Here is a 24,542-nt window from a genome sequence, read left to right on the forward strand (position 1 = left end):
TCATGGAGTGCCTGGGTGGCTCAGTCAGTTAAGCATCTTACTCTTTTTTTTTTTTTAATTTTTTTTCATGTTTATTTTTTGGAAAGAGAGACAGAGGCTCAAGTGGGGGAGGGGCAGAGAGAGAGGGAGACACTGAATCCAAACCAGGCTCCAGGCTGAGCTGTCAGCAAAAAGCCTGATGCAGGGCTTAAACTCACGAGCCGAGAGATCGTGACTTGAGCCGAAGTCGGATGCTTCAGCGACTGAGCCACCCAGGTGCCCCAAGCATCTGACTCTTGATTTCAGCTCAGGTCATGATCTCAGGGTGGTGAGATCAAGGTTGTGTAGCCTGCTTGAGATTCTCTCTCTCTCTCTCTCTCTCTCTCTCTCTCTTTCTCTCTTAAAAAAAAAAAAAAAAAAAAAGTTTGGGGCATGTCAAAGGAATACACAAAGGAGCCAACCTGAAAAACTTCCCAATGGCCAAAACTGAAACAATGTAAGCCACAAATAAATAAAGCAGCATTCAATCATAACTGAAGTAGAAAATTAATATCTGTGAGCCTATGCTATTATAAGTGATTTAATAAAGAGGAATAAAGGGGAGAAAGACAAATCTTCAGGGAAACGTTTCAAATACTCCTCTTCAACATGTTTAACCCCACCCAGAGTGGACAGAACTCGATGACCTTTTACAAAGGAAAGGCAGACAACGGTAACTTTACAGTGGGAACATCTGGCAAACACTAAATTACTCAAGCAATAAGGTTAATATCCACAGTGATATCATGTGGATAACATGTAGCTGTGGTGAGATTTGATTTCACCTTTGGAACTGCCATTCTAGAAACCCGTAACTCCAGTCTGAACATGTGAAAAAATATCAGAAAGACAAAATTGAGAGACATTACGTACAACCTAATGACAAGAAAAGACGGCAAGTGTCACAGTTCAAAGTAGACATGGTAACTAAATGTCATGTTGTAGCCTCAATTGAATCTTTAAAAACAAAAAGGATATTAATGGAAGAAGTGATGAAATTCTAACACAGTCTGGAGATTCTTCATTAGCGTTGTATCAAGGTTGAGTACTTTGGGTTTTGATTGTGGTAACAAAGGGTTACATTATGGAAACTGGGTGAGGACTGTAAGGAAACTGTACTATGTAACTTTTCTGTAAATCTAAAATTATTACAAAATAAACAACTGATTTAAAAAAAAAAACACTTAAGGAATACTCTTGTACAACAACATGTAACACTTAGCCCTGCTAATCATTGGAAGAAAATAGAAGATATAAAAGCTATCAATAATTTTGCAAAAGGTCATAATAAAGGTCTTTCTGTTTGCTTAATAATTAAATGTTTTACTGAGTGGTTATTGTCTTGTTAAAATTTTGTTTGTACTTTACTTACAGAGTAAGAAATACTTCTTTCTTCAAAAAGCAAAATATTTACTACTAATGGCTATAACCAATTAGCTCATGTTATTCGAATACTAAATAACACAAAAGTAAAAAAGCTTGCACCATATTTAGTGTATAAGGGAAGTCAGAAAATATGAAACTGAGTCTTAATTTTTATGATCAGAGAAATAAAGCGTAAAGATTTTGAAAAATGTAATACCACTGATTAATTTTAAGAACAAGTATGCTTTGGAGATGACAAATATTGTGTTCCCAATGTTAATATTTTCTTTAGAGTCTCCTCTTTTCCATATTTTAAACGTTGATTTCTTTGAGCTTGTTTTTTGGTTCTTAATGCTATTCAACAGCTACCTGAGGCTTATATGAAATAACAGGTTCTTGAGTGGACTCTAAGTTTAGGATTGTTTTGTGTTTCTCTACTTGTGTGTATTCTTGAAATGAAGACAAAAAAGAAAACCGACAAAAAGCTAACAATGCCTATTACTTTTATTATTACCTAGTGATAGCAAATGTGATTTGTTTTTTAGATAACACCCGCAAAGTGCTTAGCACAGTGCTGACTTCTTATAAAGTGTTCAGTAACCTGGGTGAATTGATACTTAAAACTTTGAGAAAGAAATTTGTAAGGTAAAGCATAATCATAGGAAAGACTAAGAGAACTATGTTGGATGTGAAAGTTTAAAGAAATAGTGGTGACTCAGTCAGTGAAGTATCAGCTCTTGATTTTGGCTCATGGGTGATCTCACAGTTCTTGAGTTCGAGGCCCACCTCGGGATCCGTGCTGACAGCACGGAGCCTGTTTGGAACTCTCAGTCCCTCTCTCTGCCCCTCCCCTGCTCATGCTCTCTCTCTCTCTCTCTCTGTCTCTCTCTCTCTCTCAAAATAAATAAATAAAAGTAAAAAAAAAGAATCAGTGACATTTTTGGAAGTAATGGGGTACATGTGCTGTGTGATGAAAATAATTATGACTGTATATTATTGGTTGAAAAAAGATAAAATGCTTTAAAAAGGTGTAGTAATGAAAAGACAATGGTCAACAAGTGGGACAGAGAATTGACTTTTTGATTAAGAGGAGGAGTAACTAAGAAGAATGGAAACATTTGATGGATTTACAAATGTGGGCAACTAAAGCCTTAAGCAAATAGCTTCAGGGTCTAATATTGCAATCACAATGGTGTTGAATGCTCAGCTTGTGTGATGGCTGTTGTGGTGACATCTTTAGAGGTTGGGGAGAGCAGGACAAACATGAGAAATGGCTGTTAGAAAACCAAAAGGAACATATAGACAGAGTAGAAATAGGATTACTCTTTCCCAGGCTGCCCCATTTATCCTCTGATTGCGCTCATTCTGTTTGAACACTTCTGTAAATGCCTGTTTTTAATATCGTAGGGAATGTTGCCTCAGACTACAAAGGAGGAAGCGAACATATTTCTATTCTTTATAATTACAGACTGGAGGGGAAGGGCACCAAAAATCATTAAGACTTGAAAATTAGTGCAAGTATGCTCTGTGTTTATGCTGGAACAACTGAAAAGCAGACTGCAAAGATACCATGATGGGGGTGGGGAGGGAGTTTGAAAACGTAAAGCAATTGAATTGAGATGTCTTTTAAAGGAACCAGGGATTGAATGGCTCTCAATCTGCCTTAAGACTTGAGAATTTATTATTCAAAATCTCTTCCAGATAAATGTGAGGAATGATGGACTATTAGTGTTCATGGAATTTCACGTAATTGATACTATGCTAGTTTAGAAGGTAGATTTCAATGTCTTGTTAAGCAGAGTTTCTATTTAGAACCCCAAAGGTTTGGGGCGCTTGGGTGGTTCAGTCGGTTAAGCATCCGACTTCGGCTCAGGTCACGATCTCACAGTTAGTGAGTTCGAGCCCCGTGTCCGGCTCTGTGCTGACAGCCCAGAGCCTGGAGCCTGTTTCAGATTCTGCATCTCCCTCTTTCTGACCCTCCCCCGTTCATGCTGTCTCTCTCTGTCTCAAAAATAAATAAAACGTTAAAAAAATTTTAAATAAAACCCCAAAGGTTTGTGTCTGTAATAGAGATAGGTTTAGAAGCTTAGTATTTGTTGGAGATGGTCTAGTGGTGATGGTGGCCTTTTGTTTTTTTTAACAATGATGTGTTTGGATTTTGTGCAAAATGGGCATGGCCCTTTAAATTATTTTGCCCTTTTATCTTCTCTGCTGAAAAAAAAAACAACCGCCTATTTCCGTAATCAAAGATGCAAATGAGAAGCCAGAAGTTCAAATATGAACTGTGTTCTAACATGTTCACATGTAGCTGACAAACACCGTAGCCTCACCAGAGCAGAGGGTACGTAGAGCCCAGAAGAATCTATTCCATTTGCCCACTGGGGCTCACCTCTTCTGTTTGGATCGGACTCCAGTGCCAGCAGAAGCTCACCTCACTGACACAGGTATCACCAACTCTTATCTATAGCTGTTGCTCTCAGCACATCTCACTGTTACTAGGGCCACTTGATTGTGTATAGAGATTACAAAGAATAGAATTTTTTTTTTAATTTTATATTTGAGAGAGAGAGAGAGAGCAGGGGAGGAACAGAGAGAGAGGGAGACACAGAATCTGAAGCAGACTCCAGGCTCCAAGCTGTCAGCACAGAGCCAGACACAGGGCTCGAACTCATGAACCCTGAGATCATGACCTGAGCCGAAGACCGACGCTTAACTGACTGAGCCACCCAGGCGCCCCACGAAGAATAGAAATTTTAAAAAGCAGTCCAGTAAATCTAGCCTTGCAGCACACGAGCCAACCAGTTCAGATTTTACAATTGCTTTTCAAGGGGAGTATCTCCTGTAATTTTTCATGGTTTACCATCGAATACAACTATAGTTTTCCAGGCAAATATTTCAATTTATCTCTTGGATTAACCATGTGAGTTAATGGAGCAAAAGAGCACATCGATGAAGGTAGGATATGAATAATTAGTTATTTAATCAATGTTTCTTTCTTTTACATCCACGTCTTGTCTTTGCTTATTTACGTGATAGGGCTTCCACATCCTGATATACTCCAGATTTGGCAAACATATGTAAAGCATTATAAATACTTTTCTCTGTGATCATAAGTTTTTGGGAGAAGTTATCACGTTGGAAATTATTAAATGTCATCAACTGAATACTACGAACATACAGACACCTATATATATATCTAATTATATTATAAAAGATAACAATGAAGCATAATTCTCTGAAAAATTAAAATACGTAAAAAGTGTTTAATTTGATGGTACGCTGGCGAACCGGTCATGATAAGAAATTTTAAGGTTTTTATGGAATCAGGAGTTTAGTTCATATAAATTTCTTTGTTTGATTTTAAAATACTTGAAACAGGAGTGCCTGGGTGGCTCAGTTGGTTAAGCCTCCGCCTTCAGCTCAGGTCACGATCTTGTGGTTCGTGGGTTTGAGCCCCACATCGGGCTCTGTGCTAACAGCTCAGAGCCTGGAGCCTGCTTTGGATTTTGTCTCCCTCTCTCTCTGTCCCTCCCTCGCTTGCACTCTGTCTCTCTCTCCAAAATAAATAGACATAAAAAAAAAAATACTTGAAACAAATTCATTAATTCTTCAAAAATTTGCAAGGAGAACTGGTTGCTTTTAGCTTATGCTTTCAAATATTATGGAAATAACACAACACACCCACTGGATGATGACTAAACCAAATTGTCCTAATTGTAGGGCATTCATTTCCAACATCACGTTAGAAGAGGTGACAATAAGCCTTTAGGAGACTGCTGGAAGTGAATTGCCTTTGAGCCATAAAACAGAAAGAGTAAAGATAAATTGAAAAAAATACATATCAGGAAAGATCATAAGGGAGAAATTTTAGAATAACCTATTATGTAACATTATCTTTACAATACAAGTGATGCATACAAATTTTCTGTGTATTATCCTGGGTAGGGACAATTTTTAAGTGTAGTGTAAATATTTCAAGGATCGTGACAGTGTTGATCTTTTAAAATTAATTTAACACCACATTTGGAAAATTACAAGTGGCAAGCAAAATGACAATTACCTAAGCATCTAAAGATAGATGCAAATAAATAAATAAATATGAACAAAGAGAGATGCTGATAACTGATAAGAAAAATAATCTGAGGCAAAAAGCTTTCTTGGAAGAAAATTGCAAAGGTAAAACCATGCATTAGCAGTTAAATGGCACGAAACACTAATTTCAGTGGTCTAGAGAAAACCCACGGGCAGAACCTCAAAACTTACTTTTAAAAAAAACTGCCAATTTTTGTGTCTTTTAGAATTGTATCCTAAAATTTCTCAGAGATGAATGAAACACATACAACATATATGGATATCAAACATCCTAAGAAGCAGGTGCCAAAAAAAAGTGAGTATTTTTCCCCAATCCTTATTGAATTCTTTTTTTTTAATATAAATCCTTTTGGATTTAAAAAAAAAATTTTAAAGTTTATATTTATTTTGAGAGAGACAGAGACAATGGGAGCAAAGGAGGGATAGAGAAAGGGAGAGAGAGAATCCTGAGCAGAATCCACACCGTCATTGTTGAGTCCAACGTGGGGCTCGAACTCACAAAACTGTGAGAGTATGACCTGAGTCGAAACTGAGAGTTGGGTGCTCAACCGACTGAGCCACCCAGTCCCCCCACCCTTACTGAATTCTGATATTATTTTCTGTTCCTTGTTAAGCATGTCTTCTAAAGAAGTTCATTATAACTTAGCATATGACACATTATGTCTAACTTATTTTCAAGATTCTGTCATTTAAAAGACTTACCTGGGGGCTCCTGGGTGGCTCAGTCGGTTAAGCGTCTGACTTCAGCTCAGGTCACGATCTCACGGTCTGTGAGTTCGAGCCCCGCGTCGGTCTCTGGGCTGATGATGGCCCAGAGCCTGGAGCCTGCTTCCGATTCTGTGTCTCCCTCTCTCTCTGACCCTCCCCCGTTCATGCTCTGTCTCTCTCTGTCTCAAAAATAAATAAACATTAAAAAAATTAAAAAAATAAAATAAAAAAAAAATAAAAGACTTACCTGATGGACTTTACCTCGTAAGCAGAAAACAATTCCATCGATCTCCTTTATTTGGGAAACACCCTATCCTGCCAACTCTCTTCATGCATTCATAACTTACATGCTTTCTCAGAAATAATAAGAACATGAAGCAGTGACCACATTCCTGTTTACTCAAAAGTGAAAACTTACACTTCAAGTTCCAATCAGACAAAGGTAATGAGAATGGAATCTTCTATAGAAAAAGGTGAAGTGCCCATAGAGGACCTAGCTTCCCATTGCTTAGCCTATGTGTATGTGATTCAAGTAACATAAAACAAAAGCCACTGTGCCAAGAGTCAGCTTACCACTTTCATAAGATTGCTTCAACTGTGTCTTATACTCTAAAGAAAAAGCCATGTTAAAAAACCGATACCCGTGGTTAGTATATTCCAGAGAATTAAAGTCATGTGGGTGCCATAGCCATACATTCATTACTGAGGCAAGGATGAAAATTATTTCTTTTCAGTTTGTTTGGAAACATCTGAATCTCCTGATGTCACTACTGACTCATTCTATGATGTTTCAAGAAATAACACTTGATTAACATTATTTGATTCATGTCTGTGATTATAGTTTCTTCTTTCTTTAATGTTTATTTATTTTTGAGAGGGAGAGAGAGAGAGAGAGCAAGCAGGGGAGGGGCAGAGAGAGAGGGAGACACAGAATCCGAGGCAGGCTCCAGGCTTCAGGAGCCCCACATGCGGCTGTAACTCACAAACTGTAAGATCATGACTTGAGTTGAAGCCGGAGGCTTAACAAACTAAGCCACCCAGGCGCCCCTACAATTTCTTCTACGTAATGGCAATGGTTGTTCCTAATGATGAGAACAGTAGTGAGACTCCAGTGAGGAAACTGCGGATGTTCATGTATGTATGAAAACATATGATATTACAAACTAATAAATATCTTCTGATTGTGGGTCAATAAAAGGGATTTCTACTTTTATGTATGAAAGTGATATATTTTAGAAGCATTTTTACATTTTTAAAACAAGTGTATAGATCTAATATTCCACTTTGAATCCCTAAACCATTGAGATGAATCAGGGGATTTTTTTAATAAAGTGAGAATAAGTGACTTCCCTAAGAAATGCTTGGTAACAGGGGCGTCTGGATGGCGCAGTCGGTTAGGCGTCCGACTTCAGCCAGGTCACGATCTCGCGGTCCGTGAGTTCAAGCCCGGCGTCGGGCTCTGGGCTGATGGCTCAGAGCCTGGAGCCTGTTTCCGATTCTGTGTCTCCCTCTCTCTCTGCCCCTCCCCCCCCGTTCATGCTCTGTCTCCCTCTGTCCCAAAAATAAATAAACGTTGAAAAAAAAAAATGCTCCCTCTCTCTCTGCCCCTCCCCCGTTCATGCTCTGTCTCTCTCTGTCCCAAAAATAAATAAATAAACGTTGAAAAAAAATTAAAAAAAAAAATGCTTGGTAACAGAGTAGGGAGGAGAACACAGCCATGTTACTCTTGGTTCACAATTGTTTCCGACTGATCAATGTTCTCCTCAACTTATAATTCCCTGTTTGAGGACGTTCAAGAGTTAGGGCCTTGAATTTACGGGAAAGTATCCCTCAAAATCCTGGTCTTTAATTCAGTCTTTTTTTTTATGCTGACCTCCTCAGTGTCTCACTTTCTCTCTGGCCAGGGCCTTCAGTGCCATTTGTCTGGTGTCTCGCTGTAGTGATTCTTGGAATCCTCTGTTTCCTTCTCCTTGTAACAACTGCAGTCTTGGGATCCATTGGTAAGTTAATCAGGATCTGTGCCCTGAACTGAATATCTCCTGCTTTAAGAATTACTATTTCTTTTACAGATTTTTTTAAATATTCATTTATTTTGAGAGAGAGAGAGAGAGAGAGAGAGCGTGCAGAGGAGGGGCAGAGGGAGAGAGAGGGAGAGAGAGAATCCCAAGCAGGCTCTGTGCTCTGAGCACAGATCCTGAAGTGGGGCTCGATCCCACAAACTGTGAGATCATGACCTGAGCCAATATCTAGAGTCAGACACTCAACTGACTGAACCACTAGCCATTCCTAGCAATACCCCAGGAATTTTTACTGCTTTTCTTCTTCTGGGGGTTCCATAGCTATGATCTCTAGTTCTACCCAGGAAACCGTTCTACCTTCACCACTAATGTAATTACTCGGCCATTTATAAAATTCCTCAGAAGCTTCTGATGTATCCTTTACTCTTTTTAGTTTTTTTCTGTCGTTGTTGTTGTTGTTTTAATTTTATTTAAATCCAAGTTAGTTAACACATAGTGTAATAATGGTTTCAGGAGTAGAATTTAGTGATTCATCTCGTATGTATAAATAACACCCAGTGCTCATCCCAACAAGTGCCCGCCTTCATGCCCATCACCCATTTAGCCCATCCCCCCACTCAACACCTGCCCAGCAACCCTCAGTTTGGTCTTTGTATTTTCAAGTCTCTTATAGTTTGTCTCCCTCTCTGTTTTTACCTTATTTTTCTTTCCCTTCCCCTATGTTCATCTGTTTTGTTTCTTAAATTCCACAGATGAGTGAAATCTTATGATATTTATCTTTCTCTGCCTGACTGACTTCACTGAGCGTCCTACATTGTAGTTCCATCCACATTGTTGCAAATGGCAAGATATCATTCTTTTTGATGGCTGAGTAATATTCCATTGTATATATACACCGCCTCTCCTTTACCCATGTGTCAGTCGGTGGACATTTGGAGTCCTTCCATAATGTAGGTATTGTTGATAGTATTGCTATAAACTTTGGAATACATGTGCACCTTTGAATCAGCATTTTTGTATCCTTTGGATAAATAGCTAGTAGTACAATTGCTGGGTCATAGGGTAGTTCTATTTTTAATTTTTTGAGGAACCTCCATACTGTTCTTCAGAGTGGCTGCTCCAGTTTGCATTCCCACCAGCAGTGTAAAAGTGATCCTCTTTCTCTGCATCCTCGCCAACATCTGTTGTTGCCTGAGTTGTTAATGTAAGCCATTCTGACAGGGGTGAGGTGGTATCTCATTGTGGTTTTGATTTGTATTTCCCTGATGATGAGTGATATGGAGCATCTTTTCATGTGTCTGTAGGCCATCTGGATGTCTTCTTTGGAAAAGTGTCTGTTCATGTCTCTTGTCCATTTCTTCACTGGATTATTTGCTTTTTCAGTGTTGAATTTGATAAGTTCTTTATAGATTTTGGATACTAACCCTTTATCTGACATGTCATTTGCAAATATCTTCTCCCATTCCGTCACTTGCCTTTTCGTTTTGCTGATTGTTTCCTTTGCTGTGCAGAAGCTTTTTATTTTGATGAGGTCCCAATAGTTCATTTTTGCTTTTGTTCCCTTTGCATCTGGAATAATGTCTAGTAAGAAGTTCCTGTGGCTGAGGTCAAAGAGGTTGCTGCCTGTTTTCCCCTCTAGGATTTTGATGGTCTCCTGTCTTACATTTAAGTCTTATATCGATTTTGAGTTTATTTTTGTGTACGGTGTAAGAAAGTGGTCCAGGTTCATTTTTCTGCACGTCGCTGTCCAGTTTTCCCAACACCATTTGCTGAAGAGACTGCCTTTTTTCCATCGGATATTCTTTCCTGCTTGGTCGAAGATTAGTTGACCATACGTTTGTGGGTCCATTTCTGGTCCTATTTTGTTCCATTGATCTGAGTGTCTGTTCTTGTGCCAGTACCATACTGTCTTGATGATTATTAAAGCTTTGTCATACAGCATCAAATCATTTTGAACACCTAGGAAACTGATTTGAGGATTAATGAACGCAACAATCTGAGTAATTAGAGCCAGAGAACTTGGCAGGTATGTGGTGCAGAGAGGTGAACTGGGGGAGTGAAAAGCCATGGAGCCAAGGATAAGGAGCCGTTTTCAAGGAGAGAGGACAGAGAGAGAGAAAGAGAAAGGGAGAGAATGCAGCACATCAGGATCATGCAAGAAAAGCACTCCTCCCAAAAGTAGTTGGAGAGAAAGAGAGAGTGAGTGAAAGGGTGAAAACACTTGTAGGGGACTGGACAAAAAATCTGTCCCCCCAAACCACTCACAGGGAGAAAGGAGAGGGTTTCAATACTGCCAGGATCCTATAAACAGTGGAGTGTAAGTCTGAGGTCTTGAGCTCAGTGCCTGGCAGTGTCTGATGAGGAAGTAGGACAAATCCCTAGGAGCCGGCAGCACTATCTGAGGGATCCGTGTTCCACAGAGGGAAAAGTGGTTCCCCTGATTGGAGTGCATTTGGTAGAGGCCATGTGGGCTCCCTACAGGCAAAAGTCCAAGCAGACCCTGTGGAGAGTAGCCGCATTTACTGATATTGGAACAAAGACACTGGAGGGCAGCAAAACCCGGTGTGAGCTGCGTGTTGTGATTTGCCATAAACTCTGGGACTCTGCCACTGTGTGATCGCGGGAGCATTTTTCTGGGACGAGCCGGTGCCCGGCCATCGCTTGGTGAGACACTCCCCCAGAGAGTTGGCTTGGGTCCAAGCCACAGGGGTCTCTGAAGTTCAGGGTTTTGAAACACAGCCCCCTCTGAGATAAAACTCTGGAGGGAGGTGCTGGATGGCAAGCGGACAACTTGGACATGAGCAGGATAGACGCAAGGATCAGACAGAGGCCTGAGTCAAAGGGGAGGTGTGCTTGATTGCAGGTCGGTGAGGGCATGTGGTTCCTGCACCAGAGATTATGAAGCTTGGTGAAGCCATTTTCACTTCTAGTGAAATGGTGCGCACACAGATGGACCCCAGTGAGTAAAGCAGAGCCACCAAGTGGAGAACTGAGTCATAACCCCAAGCCCTGCCCACCTGTGCCCTTTAGGCACATCCCCCAGAAGACCAGCAAAAATCCCTTCCACCTGCTTATAGTCTACAAACTACAGTGTGCTGCAGTTTCAGTTCTGGAAACTGAACTAGGGGAAACTGGACATGACTTCAATCGAGTGGTCATTCTGTTTCCTGGTTCATTTATCTGCTCGTTTTCTTTGTTTCTGTTTTTGTTTATGCTGTTTTCTTTTTAATTTGTTTTTTTTTTTTCCTTTCTCTTTCTTGGATACAGAAACAGCAAATTCTTTATTTTTATTTTATTTTTTTAATTGACTTTTATTTTTTTATTTTATTCTATTTTATCATTTAATTTTTTAATTTTTTTAACTTATTTTTTCTTTCTCTTTTTCTCTATTCTATATAGCCTTTTTCAATGAGCAGACCAAAGCATACCTAGGAACTAGCTTCCTTCATTTGCTTTTGTGTGTGTGTTTTGTTCTTACTTTTTCAATTTTAATTTTTTATTTTTCTTTATTTTCATCCTCCAAAATGACAAGATGGAGGAACTCACCACAAAAGAAAGGACAGGAAGAAATGATGGCCAGGGATTTAATCAACACGGATATAAGTAGGATGTCTGAACTAGAATTTGAAACCACGATTATAAGAATACTAGCTGGGGTTGACAAAAGCATAGAAGACACCAGAAAATCCCTTTCTGTGTTGATAAAAGAATTAAAATCTAGCCAGGCCAAAAGTAAAAATGCTCTAAGCTTTACTCTTAAAGCCTGGATCGCATTCAGGATGTTTCCAGGGAAGGTTGCCTTTGAGGTTTCATTTATGATCAATCGTGCTGGGTGTAGAGAAAATTTCTCTCTCCTCTATGACACCTCCTCTCGATGAACTCTCCAGTCCTGTTGGCTTTACCTCCATGTCTCCGGTTGGCAGCTCAAATTTACTTTTTAAATTGTTTATTCTCATAAATGTTTCATACAATCATTAATACATGTCTCCTGTACTATTCCAATCGCCGTCTAATTAACTCTGAAGTCAATAGACTTTCAAATTCCTACTGAAACTGCCAAATAAATTCAGATCATGTCATCCAAGTGCCAAGAAACCATTAGCAGTTTTTTTTTTTTTTTTTCTCAACGTTTTTATTTATTTTTGGGACAGAGAGAGACAGAGCATGAATGGGGAGGGGCAGAGAGAGAGGGAGACACAGAATCGGAAACAGGCTCCAGGCTCCGAGCCATCAGCCCAGAGCCTGACGCGGGGCTCGAACTCACGGTCCGCGAGATCGTGACCTGGCTGAAGTCGGACGCTTAACCGACTGCGCCACCCAGGCGCCCCCCATTAGCAGTTTTTTTACTCACTCCTGATTTATGTTAAAATTTCCTTCCTTTCTTACCTTTGTTTCCACGAATCATAATCTTATTTCAACCAAATAATTAAAAAAAAATTTTTTAACGTTTATTCATTTTTGAGAGACAGAGAGAGTCAGAGCATGAGCGGGGAAGGGGCAGAGAGAGAGGGAGACACAGAATCGGAAGCAGACCGCAGGCTCTGAGCTGTCAGCACAGAGCCTGATGCAGGACTCGAACTCACGAACTGCGAGATCATGACCTGAGCCGAAGTCATCTGCTCAACCAACTGAGCCACCCAGGCGCCCCTCAACCAAATAATTTTAAGCTTTATAGTTCATAGCTCAAGTGCCATAGACTCTCACTGCTCTTATCAAGATTTAGTTCATTTTCTTAAATAAATATTTAACAGAAGTTTCAAAGACTTTAAGTGGTTGATTTTTTTAAAGGTATATTTATTTTTGAGAAAGGGACAGAGTATAAGCGGGGAGAAGCAGAGAGAGAAGGAGATGCAGAATCCAAAGCAGGCTTTAGGCTCTGAGCTGTCAGCATAGAGCCTGACACAGGGCTCGAACCCATGGTCCACGAGATCACTACCTGAGCCAAAGTCAGACACTTAACCAAGTAAGCCACCCAGGCACCCCAAGTGGTTGATTTTTTTAATGATTGTTTTCATTCATTACGGTTGTTCTGCTAAGGAGCAGTCCCACGGAACTAATCATGCCACCATTCTGGCAGAAACACTCCTCTATGTGTATTTTTAATGTACTCTTTAGAAGTTTTGGAAACCTCTATATTCCTTAGACACAACCCCTTTCATGACAACTTACACATAATGGATGCTTATCTAGTATCTTCTGGATTGAAATAGAGATCCAAACAATCTCACACAAATACAGCAAAGAGAGAAGGGTGAAGAACAAAGAAAGAAGAGTGAAAAACAACCTCAGCATGATTCAACTGATATAATCAGAGTGCCTCACAATACCATGATGCAAGTTTTTTATTCCTTATTCATTAATGAACACCTAGAAGAATTTTCAAGCTACATTTTTTTTCCACTTTTTTCTTTCTTCAAGCTCTGAGAGATGAGTTTCATGCCAACGTTATTTTTATTTTATTGTTTTTTCACAAATTCAGTTTAGTAAATACATCATAGTATGATCATTTTAAAATGTAGTGCATAGACGGGGCGCCTGGGTGGCTCAGTCGGACTTCGGCTCAGGTCATGATCTCACAGTCTGAGTTCGAGCCCTGCGTCGGGCTCTGTGCTGACAGCTCAGAGCCTGGAGCCTGCTTCACATTCTGTGTCTCCCTCTCTCCCTGCCCGTCCCGCGCTCCTGCTCTGTCTCTCTCTCTCTCTCTGTCAAAAATAAAAATAAACATTAAAAAAAAATTTTTTTAATGTAGTGCATAGGGGTGCCTGAGTGGCTCAAGTCAATTAATCATTCAACTCTTGATTTCGGCTCCAGTCCTCATCTCACAGTTCATTACATTGAGCCCCACATCAGGCTCTACACACTGACAGCATGGAGGCTGCATGGGAGTCTCTCTCTCCCTCTCTCTATGGCCCTCCCCCACTCACATGGACCGGCACTTCGTCTCTCTCAAAATAAATAAATACACATTTTTTAAAAATAAAATAAGTAAAATATGGTGCATGCATCCTTAACTTGAAACGATTTGAAGATCAATGGATATAATTTATTTTTTACTAGTTATAGGTTACTTGAAATTCATTGTGGCGAACAATACAGGACTCCATTTATGGTGGTGGTATTAATTTTTGCTTTAAAGTAAATTTACTTGGGGCGCCTGGGTGGCGCAGTCGGTTAAGCGTCCGACTTCAGCCAGGTCACGATCTCGCGGTCCGTGAGTTCGAGCCCCGCGTCTGGCTCTGGGCTGATGGCTCAGAGCCTGGAGCCTGTTTCCGATTCTGTGTCTCCCTCTCTCTCTGCCCCTCCCCCGTTCATGCTCTGTCTCTCTCTGTCCCAAAAATAAATAAAAACGTTGAAAAAAAAAATTAGTATTAAAGTAAATTTACTTAAGTTGAAAAATAGTTAACACAAAATACTGTTTATATAATTATATGGATTGAGTAAAAATATAGCAAAAATTTTCATGTAGCATATAAATGACTGGGGTTTGTAACAAATACAAAACACTAATTCAAATGAATACAGGTGCCCCTATATTTATGTTTATTTATTTTTTTTTTTTTTGAGAGAGAGAGGGAGACACAGAATCCAAAGCAGGCTCCTGGCTCTGAGCTGTCAGTACAGAGCCTGACACAAGACCAGAACTCATGAACCAAGAGATCATGACCTGAGCCGAAGTCAGGCGCTTAACCAACTGAGGCAACCACATGTGCCTACCCCTATATTTATAAAAGCAGTATCATTAACAATAACCAAGAAATGGAAACAGCTCAGGTATCCATCAACTGAGGAATGGATAAAGAAAAGATGGTATACACACACACACACACAAGGAAATATTATCTAGCCGTTAAAAATAATGAACCCTTGGGGCACCTGGGTGGCTCAGTCCATTGGGCGTCTGACTCTGGCTCAGGTCATGATCTCCTGGTTTGTGGGTTCGAGCCCCACGTCGAGCTCTGTGCTGACAGCTTGGAGCCTGGAGCCTGCTTCAGATTCTGTGTCTCCCTCTCTCTCTCTCTGCCTCTCCCCCACTTGTGCTCTGTCTCTCTCTCTCTCTCAAAAATAAATTTTTAAAAATGTAAAACAAAAAAATTAAAAAAAAAATAATGAACCCTTATAATTTGCAATGACATAGAAGGGCCTAGAGAGTATAATGTTCAGAGAAAGGCAAGTACCATATGGCTCCACTCATATGTGGAATTAAAGAAACAAAACAAATGAATGAACAGAAGAAAAAAGAGATGAACAAAAAGACCCTTAAATAAAAAAAACAAGCTGGTGGTTGCCAGAGAAGATGTGGGTTGGGAGATGGATCAAATAGATAAAAAAAAAGACTTAGAGTAACTTATCTTTGATGAGCACTGATTAATGTATAGTTGTTGAATTATTATATTGTGTATCTGAGACTAAAGTAACATTGTATGTTAATTACACTTCAATAAAAAAAGAAAAGAAATGAACGATTGGGTTTAAAAAGCAGTTCTTAATAAGAGTTTGAGTTTTAAAAGGAGTATTTTTTATTTTAAAAATAATTTATATACTTTTTGAAATATATTTATTTCTCCTTAAAAATAAGTAAAATATGATGTGTAAGCATTAAACTGTTCTCTTTAAAAGACATGTTCTAGGGGCGTCTGGGTGTCTCAGTCGGTTGAGCATCTGACTTAGGCTCAGGTCATTATCTCACAGTTTGTGGGTTCCAGCCCCACATCGGGTTTTGCGCTGACAGTGCAGAGACTGATTCAGATTCTCGGTCTCTCTCTCTGCCTCCCCCTCACTCACATGCGCACATGCACTCTGTCTCTCAAAAATAAAAATAAACATTAAAAAATAAATAAATAAATAAATAAATGATAAATAAAAATAAAAGACGTTCTGATATATGTTAATTTAAAAATATATTCCATTTTACATATGCACACCATATTTTTATCCATTCATCTGTCAGTGGACACTGAGGTTGATTCCATTTCTCAGCTACTGTAAATAATTCTGCTATAAACATAAGGGTGCATATATCTTTCTGACTTAGTGTTTTCATTTTCTTTGGATAAATATACAGTATTTGAATTACTGGAATGTATGGTATTTCTATTGTTTATCTCTTGAGGAGCCTACTGTTTTCCACAGTAATTTACCAATTTCCATTCCCTGCAACAGTGCTTAAGAATTCCCCTGAATGTTATTCAGCCATAAAAGAGAAAAAGATCTTGCCTTTCATGACAGTACAGTTGGACCTAGAGGGTATTATGCTAAGTGGAATAAACCGGTCGGAGAAACACAAATACCAAATGATTTCACTTATATGTGGAATTTTTTAAAGAAGTACACACAACCAAAAAACAGAAACAGACCCATAAATACAGAGAACAAACTCACGGTTCCCAAAGGGGAAGATGGTGGGTGGAGAGCAAAATGGGTGAAGAGGAGTGGAAGGTACAAGCTTCCAGTTATGGAGTAAGTCACGGGGATGAAAGGTGTAACATAAAGAATGTTGTTAGTGGTATCATATTAGCTTTGCAAAGTGCCAGATGGTAACTACACTTGTGTAAACATAGCATAATGGATAGAATTGTCAACACCTGAAAGTAACGTGAAATTATGTGTCGACAATATTTCAGTAACAGTTGTAAAAAATTAAAAAAATTTAAAAAATTAAAATGTAAGCATTCATCATGAGTATTTTTAAAGGTTCTAGTAGAAAATCACCCTTTGCATACCGCAGTAAGTGGGACATGTAGGGCTAGCCACAACCAAAAATATTATTGAACAAAATTAATAAATTCGTCAAGGTACTTTTATCGCGTGGCCAGGACCAACATTCTATGTTGTTGCAAATATCGAAGAATTCATATAATAAAGTATTACAAACAGTTTGTGTAGCACTGTAAACAACCAAATATTGCTTTTATCCTTTTGTAATCAAAACACAAAAATAATGAAAACTAAACCACATAACCGTTCAGGGAAGTTTTTATCATAGTAGCATAGTAAGGATATTCCTTAGATAGAATCAGAAGTGAACTGTTCAGAAAATGTTTCTGTATGAGAAACATTGAGCTGTATAAGAACTTTTGAGTTCAAAGTGACTAACAGCCAAGTATGGAGTTAGTAATGTTATAGTTGTAGGATTGCAGCATAAGAAAATTTGGGAAAGAAATTGTGCCTCTGAATTATTCTTCATGATTCCCATATCTTTGCACTTGTAATCATCCTTTACTTAGCAATCAAATGATGTTTTAAAATCTGATTATTTGGCTTTCCTTTTAACTGGCTCTCAAAAGCTAAACAACCCCCATATCAATGACACTCAAGGAGCAGTAGTGAAGCAGTCTTTATAACGATTAAGGCCATTAACATAACTAGCAGAATATTGAACATTACTGATATTTCGCAAGTGAATTGTGGAACTTAAAAACATTTAGACTGCCGTTCTTATATTAATAACTTAACGTCCATATAAGGGGTTTTTTATGATGCGCTTTCTGTTTTCCTTTACAGCCTTATACCCCTAAAATCCCTTATACACAGCATATCTTCTGGATGTACTGACTAATTGAACCAAGTTAATGCATCATTTTGTCACCATTTGTCTACTCTAGAAAATTGAGTGCACAGATCTAGAATTTTATTGTCTACCTTTTTCACTCTACTATCTCTGTATGATCCATAGACAAAAAGCAACTTTAAGATGAACACTAATATGTGAGGTCTGGCTGACCTGTCACACTATTCTAGAACCTACCTTTAGCCAGTCAACCCTTTTCTGAATTCTAAGAGTAGCTCTATCACCCACCATATAAAGTCCTCTAATCTCATACTATCTCCATTATAGTGAGTGAGTTCCTTGAAGGCAGAAACTTTTCATTTCTCACTGTTGCTGTTGTTCTCACTTATCACGGTGTGGTAAGCTGTTTTGTCATCAATTAATGTATTTTCACTAAATGAGGTGTATGTCTGTAAATCATATGCAGAGAAGAGTTGCCAAAAAAAAAGCACAGTAATAAAAACGGTCCTTAGTCCTGAACGTTAACTAACATATTAAAATTATAATGTTGTCTTTTATTCAGTCCCGTATGGTTTGCCTCAAGCTAATGATATAAAATAAAGTTTTCCAGGGTCATACGACAAATGAAACGCAGAAGCTTCCACTGGACAATAGGACCCAGCAAGACGAGTCCACATTTAAAAACACGACTATCATAGAGTTTCCACTTAACACAGGTATGAATGTGTTTCCACTTAACACAGGTATGAATCTGAATGGATTGAAGAATAAGACCAACAGGTTTCTTCTCTATTTCCCTCAATCTTCTTCTTTTCTGCTCATTTAGATTTTCTCACAGATTAAACAAACTAGAGCCCCATTTTCAATCTTATTCAACTGAAAAAACTCAGTCTTTCCCAGAGCTTAGATTTTTCAGTATGTACTATATCACCATCTCTCAAAATGGTATTTTTTTTCTACAAAAAAAAACCCCTGTAGATCTCCCTTATCATATTTTCTGATCATTATCACACCCCTTAATACTGGTACGTAGTCAGGTACTATGTTACGATGAGCTTTGTACCTACAGATTTTCCTCGTCTGAAAAATACAGAAAGGTTACTTTCCACTGTGAAGTCCTTTTGGCAGCGGTTGTGAGGGAAAATGCCAATCTTTTTTAGAAGGTTTTCCCAGAGATTTTTGGATGTTTGTAAGATATGTGACCCTCTTCCCAAGTCATGGCTCTTTTCAGAAAGCAGAAATAAAGCCCATCAGTCTCATAGAATAAATGTTCCTAGAATAACTAGGACTCAATCTCTCAGCCCAGGGGTGCCTATGAGGGTACTTACCGAGTGGTCTCTGGGTGATATCTTTTGTTTTCAAGGACACAAGAGGAACATATGTAAAACTCAATGGTCATGCTGTGGAGATAAATGTTACCATTTTTCACGTGATTTCAACACTTTTCAAGACAGTAAGAATATCTGCAAGAATATGGGCGCCACACTTGTTAAGATAGAAGATGAAGAAGAACTGGTGATGTATATGTTCTGTTTTCTACCCCACACTGTATTTGTCTAGCCCTTAGTTGTAGGTAGGTTAAATCTTAGCGCTCAATAATATTGGAGTGATTTGAAGAGTATACAGTCATCAGCTAACTCGGATCCAGACAGTGGTCATGTTAAAGTGAGACATACCAATTGAAATGAGGTTAAAAGTTCATGTAACTCAACTGATTCATCCACAGTTAGAATTTCCACAGTATAGCAAATGTAAAGTCACACATGAAGCAATGAGAAAATATTTATCTTTGGGGCGCCTGGGTGGCTCAGTCGGTTAAGCATCCGACTCTTGATTTCTCTCAGGTCTTGATCTCACAGTTAGTGAGTTGAAGCCCTGCATCAGGCTCTGTGCTGCAGGTGGGGAGCCTGCTTGGGATTCTCTGTCTCCTTCTTTCTCTGCCCCTCCCCCACTCATGCTCTGTGTGTGTGTGTGTGTGTGTGTGTCAAAAAATTAATAAATAAACTTTAAAAAAAGAAATTATTTACCTTTAAAGGATATTGCTTTATCACAGATAACTCTATATCCCATATCAACAATTTCATAGAAATTTATTTTCAGCCTCTCTGAGAAAAATCATTATACCTCTAACAAAATCAAGAAATATAGCATTGTCACTGAACTTGATGTAAAAGAAAACCTCTATATAAATTTGAAATTGAAGATCAGCTCATTCCAACTCATATTACATTAACTCATATTAGCTTCCAAAGAACCGAACTAAATGTTTCATAATCCTTATCATTATGCCTTGCTTTGAATATTGAAATGATTTACTACTATTTCTACCAAAGAGCTAATATATATTAACATTCTAAGTTAAGGGTAATCATTTAATATCCTCTCAAATATAGATTGACTGTAAAAATCACTCGGTTTTTGGTACTAGTCCAACTGTCCATATACTTGGCTTCCAACTGCTCTAAAATAGCTATAAAAATATAAAGAACTTGAAAATCAATAACGAAACCAAGCAAATGTGGAATCCAGAAAGAAGACATTTGTAGAGTCTGAATTAATCTCCTTTTTACTCCAGTACAAAATTGCATGTATGGTAAGGGTGTTTACTAGATTTACTATGATCATTTCTTAATACAAGCAAATAGTGAATCATTGTGTTGTACACTTGAAACTAATATAATCTTATATGTCCATTATATCTCAGATTTAAAAAAAGAAAATTATAATTGTAATATTAATAGGATAAATTTTTATTTTTATTTTATGTTTTTATGTTTATTTATTTTTGAGAGAGAGACAGCGTGAGCAAGGGAAGGGCAGAAGGAGAGGGAGACACAGAATCCAAAGCAGGGTTCAGACTCCGAGCTGTCAGCACAAAGCCTGACACGGGGCTTGAACTCATGAACTGTGAGATCATGACCTGAGCCAAAGTCAGCCACCCAACCGGCTGAGCCACCCAGACACCCCAATAAGATAAATTTTTAAATCCTAATTTGATTACAGAGATGGTAAAGAATTTATATAAAAATATAATATATTGAAAAGATGTTAGAGTGATAAAAGAGTGAATGTGAAATCTGTTCAGCATAAATTAATAAGCACATTAAGTGACAAAATACATTATCATCTTCTTAGATGAGAACTATAGAATATACATGAATAGTGACCACATTTTCACAAATATTATATAGCTATACTCATCCTAACCGGAATTATTATAGAAGCACTGGAAAACATGTGAGATGTGTTAGCCTGTGTAACTCTGGCTTTCACTATGAGTGTGTATTCCACAACTGAGTACATCTTCAGCCTTTCCATAGGCTTACAGAAATTTCAGAACGTTGTAAAAGATGTATTCATTCATCCTCTCTTGACTTACCCACAGGTGATGCATCTGTTGACAAAAGAAATCTCAACTTGGGGTTCACAGTTATACAGAGGGTCCAAGTATGAGTTTCAGGATCTAGAAACTGTATCTTTCCTACAGGTTATCTTCATTGAGAATTAATGCCATATATACGCAAACCCTGAAATTGATGCCAAAGCTTTGTATTTAGATGCACACATCTCTGGGTAGAGTGACTAAGCTTTCATCATCTTCCCGAAGGAGTAGAAGACAAACAGAAAAATAAAAAACGGAGGGTGAAAATTAAAGCAGAACGGAGAAAAATAGAAAGTACGGCCAGAAACCCTCAATTTAACCCCCTTTCACTTGTCGTCTTGTGTGACTAAATCAACCAGAGCGTCAGTCTCCTCACTTGGAAAAGGTGGAGAGTAGGCAATGAAACTGGCTGTCATGGTAACTACACCTGGAGTGAGCAGAGCATAACATGTGGAAAGTTGAACTGCTATATTTACTGTACCCCTTAAATCAATAATTGTGTGTCGACTGTTTTCAAATAAATAAAAAAGAAATGAGTGACCTATTATAACCCCCTTGTGAAAGACTGCATTTTCCTTACAATACAATTAGGAAGATCAAGGAAGACAATACATGTGCAAATGCTTTGTAAAAATTAAAGTACAAGGTGAATATCGATTATTTAATACTTACTAAGTAGTTTCCAGCCAGCTATAGAAATGCTCATCTGATGGGGTAAGGACTCCTTCCTCAAGATGCCCATTTTGCAAGAAATAAATGTGGTGCTTGTGTAACAAAAATATAAGACAACATTGGTAAAAAAAAAAAAAAATGTCATATCTATCACACCTGCACTCCAAGGTAAAAATCAGGCTTTGTTCAGAACTCATCTTTGAGCTACAGGAATACGTTATGAAAAGAAGTTAAAAAATAAACATAGTGACGAGAAGAGAGTCTTCTTTCATGCCTCGGTATTTAATAAAATATCAATAACTGAGATTTCATTATTTTACAATGTAAATAGAATCGGGATGAAGTTAATTTTCTGTTTTATGTTATACACAACAATAAAATAATAATAATAACAGGATTGTTACTTATATTCAGGAACATAAAAAGATTTTGGTCATAAAATATGTTCCTTTTATTACAGAACTTCATTCGAAGTCAGATGCACTTGTACACTTGGATTGGGCTCTCCCGTAAAGGAACAAACAGGTCATGGAAATGGGAAGATAACTCAAATCCCTTTCTCCAAGTGTAAGTTTCTAGAATAGATACTAACTAGTAGGTTCTATAATCACAGATGTGCATTTACATTTCTGAAAGTATATAGGAAAAACATGCACACATAGGCATACATACATACACACATATATGTGTACTCACACACACAGAGAGATCACACACACACACACACACACACACACACACACACTTCCAAAGGACTTATGTTCAGGCAATGAGTATGTGGAGAGAGAGAGAGGCTTTCCAACTTCATGCTTTCTTCTTAATCAGTTACTCTGGGATAGCCTAGGGTGTAAAGGGACAGTTTCCACAAGGAAAGAAAAGACACATCACCTTAATTTTGGACCAATATTTTCTATTCTGTCTACATCCGCGTATATTTCACATCATTTATATGTTCCTATTTCAGGATAAGTGACTGGAAAGAGACAAAAGGTGGAAACTGTGCAAGTATGACAAAAATGAGGATGATTGCTTCTGACTGTTACAAACTCCTGCCCTTTACTTGTGAGAAGAGAATTCCCTGTGTGGCTACCTCATAATAGGAACAACAACAAAAGACAAGGACGATATTTTTTCTTGTAAAGAACCAGACTTCTTAAAGTCCTAGAGTCTTCCTCTCTCATTTCAGAATGTCTTTGCTTTTTTATGGCCTGTACCAATACGCCCGCCTCTGGCAGAGATGATGCTGGAATATTGGGTGTACCAGCGTGAGCGACATCAGACCCCTCACCTCTGCCCTTTCACGTGGAGACAGCCACGTTACGAGCACAGGTTGGTGGAGTAAGAGAGTATCAGCTTTCCTGATGAGGATTAAGAAGGAAACTTCTCCATACTGTTTCTACAACTCACACGGATTTAGGAAGGAATCCCGCAAACTTCAGTCACCATCATGCACGTTTTGTCTGGAAATCAATGCCACCAGTCATTACAAGGATTATTCTCTATGAATGCGTATGTATTTCTATTTGATTCCTTCCTTTTAAAGAGGAAGACTGTGTTGTATCCTAGAAAGCAATAGGATCTCGAATCAGATTTGAGTCTCAGTTAGCTGTGTGCCCTCTGGCAACTTGAAACTTCTGGGTCATAATTTCCTCATCAGTGGGTAACTACAAACTGCATTCGCAAAGTGGCTGTACCATTTTGCATTCCTATCAGCAGGGTATGAAATTCCATTTGTTTGAATTCCTCCAACATTTAATGCTGCCAGTTTTTAAAACCAGTTTCGTAAGGGTACAGCATAATTAAGTGTGGTTTTAATTTGTATTTTTCTAATGAATAGCCATATTTTCATGTGTTTTTTTGTTAATCATGTATCTTTTGTGGTAAAGTATTGATTCAAATTTTTGCCTACTGTTATTTCATTGTTTTCTTGTTGATGAGTAATGAAAGTTCATTATATGTTTGATACTGATATTTTATCAGACATGTGTTTTATGAATATTGTTTGCAGTCTCTCATTCTTATCTTTTATTCTTTTAACATTGTCCTTAGAAGTTTTAGAAGAAAAGAAGGGCAGAGTTTTAGTTTGATAAAGTGTAATCATTTTTTTTTTTGAGTCATGACTTCTGAGGGGCTTTTGGTCCTATGAAAATTTCAATTTACCTGAAGCTGAATTTTTTTCTCCTATGTGGTCTCTAAAAGCTGTAAGTTTACAGTGAATTGTACACTCTACTTCAAATTAATTTTTGTATATGACATGTTTCCTTTCTTTAAACTTTTGCATATAAATGTCTAATTATTCTAGTATCACTTGTTGAAAACAGCATTCTCCTACTGAAATATCATTGGCGTTTTTGTCAAAAATCAATCAACCATTTATTTGTGAATCTATTTCGAAACTCTCTATCCTGTTCCATTGATCTGAGTATCTATCTTCTTTCATCAATATCATTTTTTTCTTAAGTAGGGGTCCATGTCAACGTGGAGCCCAATGTGGGACTTGAACTCACGACCCTGAGATAAAACCTAGACTGAGATCAGGAGTCAGACACTTAACCCACTGAGCCACCCAGGTGCCCTACCAATATCTTGATTATTGTGTCTTTGTAGAAGTCTTCAAGTATGGTAATATGAGTTCTCCTACTTTGTCCTTTCTCAAATTTTTTTTAATATATGAAATTTATTGTCAAATTGGTTTCCATACAACACCCAGTGCTCATCCCAAAAGGTGCCCTCTTCAATGCCCATCACCTACCCTCGCCTCCCTCCCACTCCCCATCAA

General features: G+C 38.2%; 1 protein-coding gene across 1 annotated transcript; it reads left to right on the forward strand.

The window, feature by feature from the left end:
* Window positions 1-3,662: 3,662 nt before the first annotated feature.
* Window positions 3,663-24,056, forward strand: LOC123590966 (C-type lectin domain family 1 member B-like). The gene is made up of 7 exons (XM_045464670.1): window positions 3,663-3,827; window positions 5,682-5,770; window positions 8,088-8,183; window positions 18,312-18,425; window positions 19,073-19,224; window positions 22,224-22,330; window positions 22,728-24,056. Exons 2-7 carry the CDS (start codon window positions 5,707-5,709, stop codon window positions 22,858-22,860), a joined length of 666 nt encoding a protein of 221 aa, XP_045320626.1. The 5' UTR covers window positions 3,663-3,827; window positions 5,682-5,706; the 3' UTR covers window positions 22,861-24,056.
* Window positions 24,057-24,542: the final 486 nt, after the last annotated feature.

This window comes from Leopardus geoffroyi, chromosome B4 (assembly GCF_018350155.1).
Source record: "Leopardus geoffroyi isolate Oge1 chromosome B4, O.geoffroyi_Oge1_pat1.0, whole genome shotgun sequence".
In the NCBI taxonomy this organism is placed as follows: Eukaryota; Metazoa; Chordata; class Mammalia; order Carnivora; family Felidae; genus Leopardus; species Leopardus geoffroyi.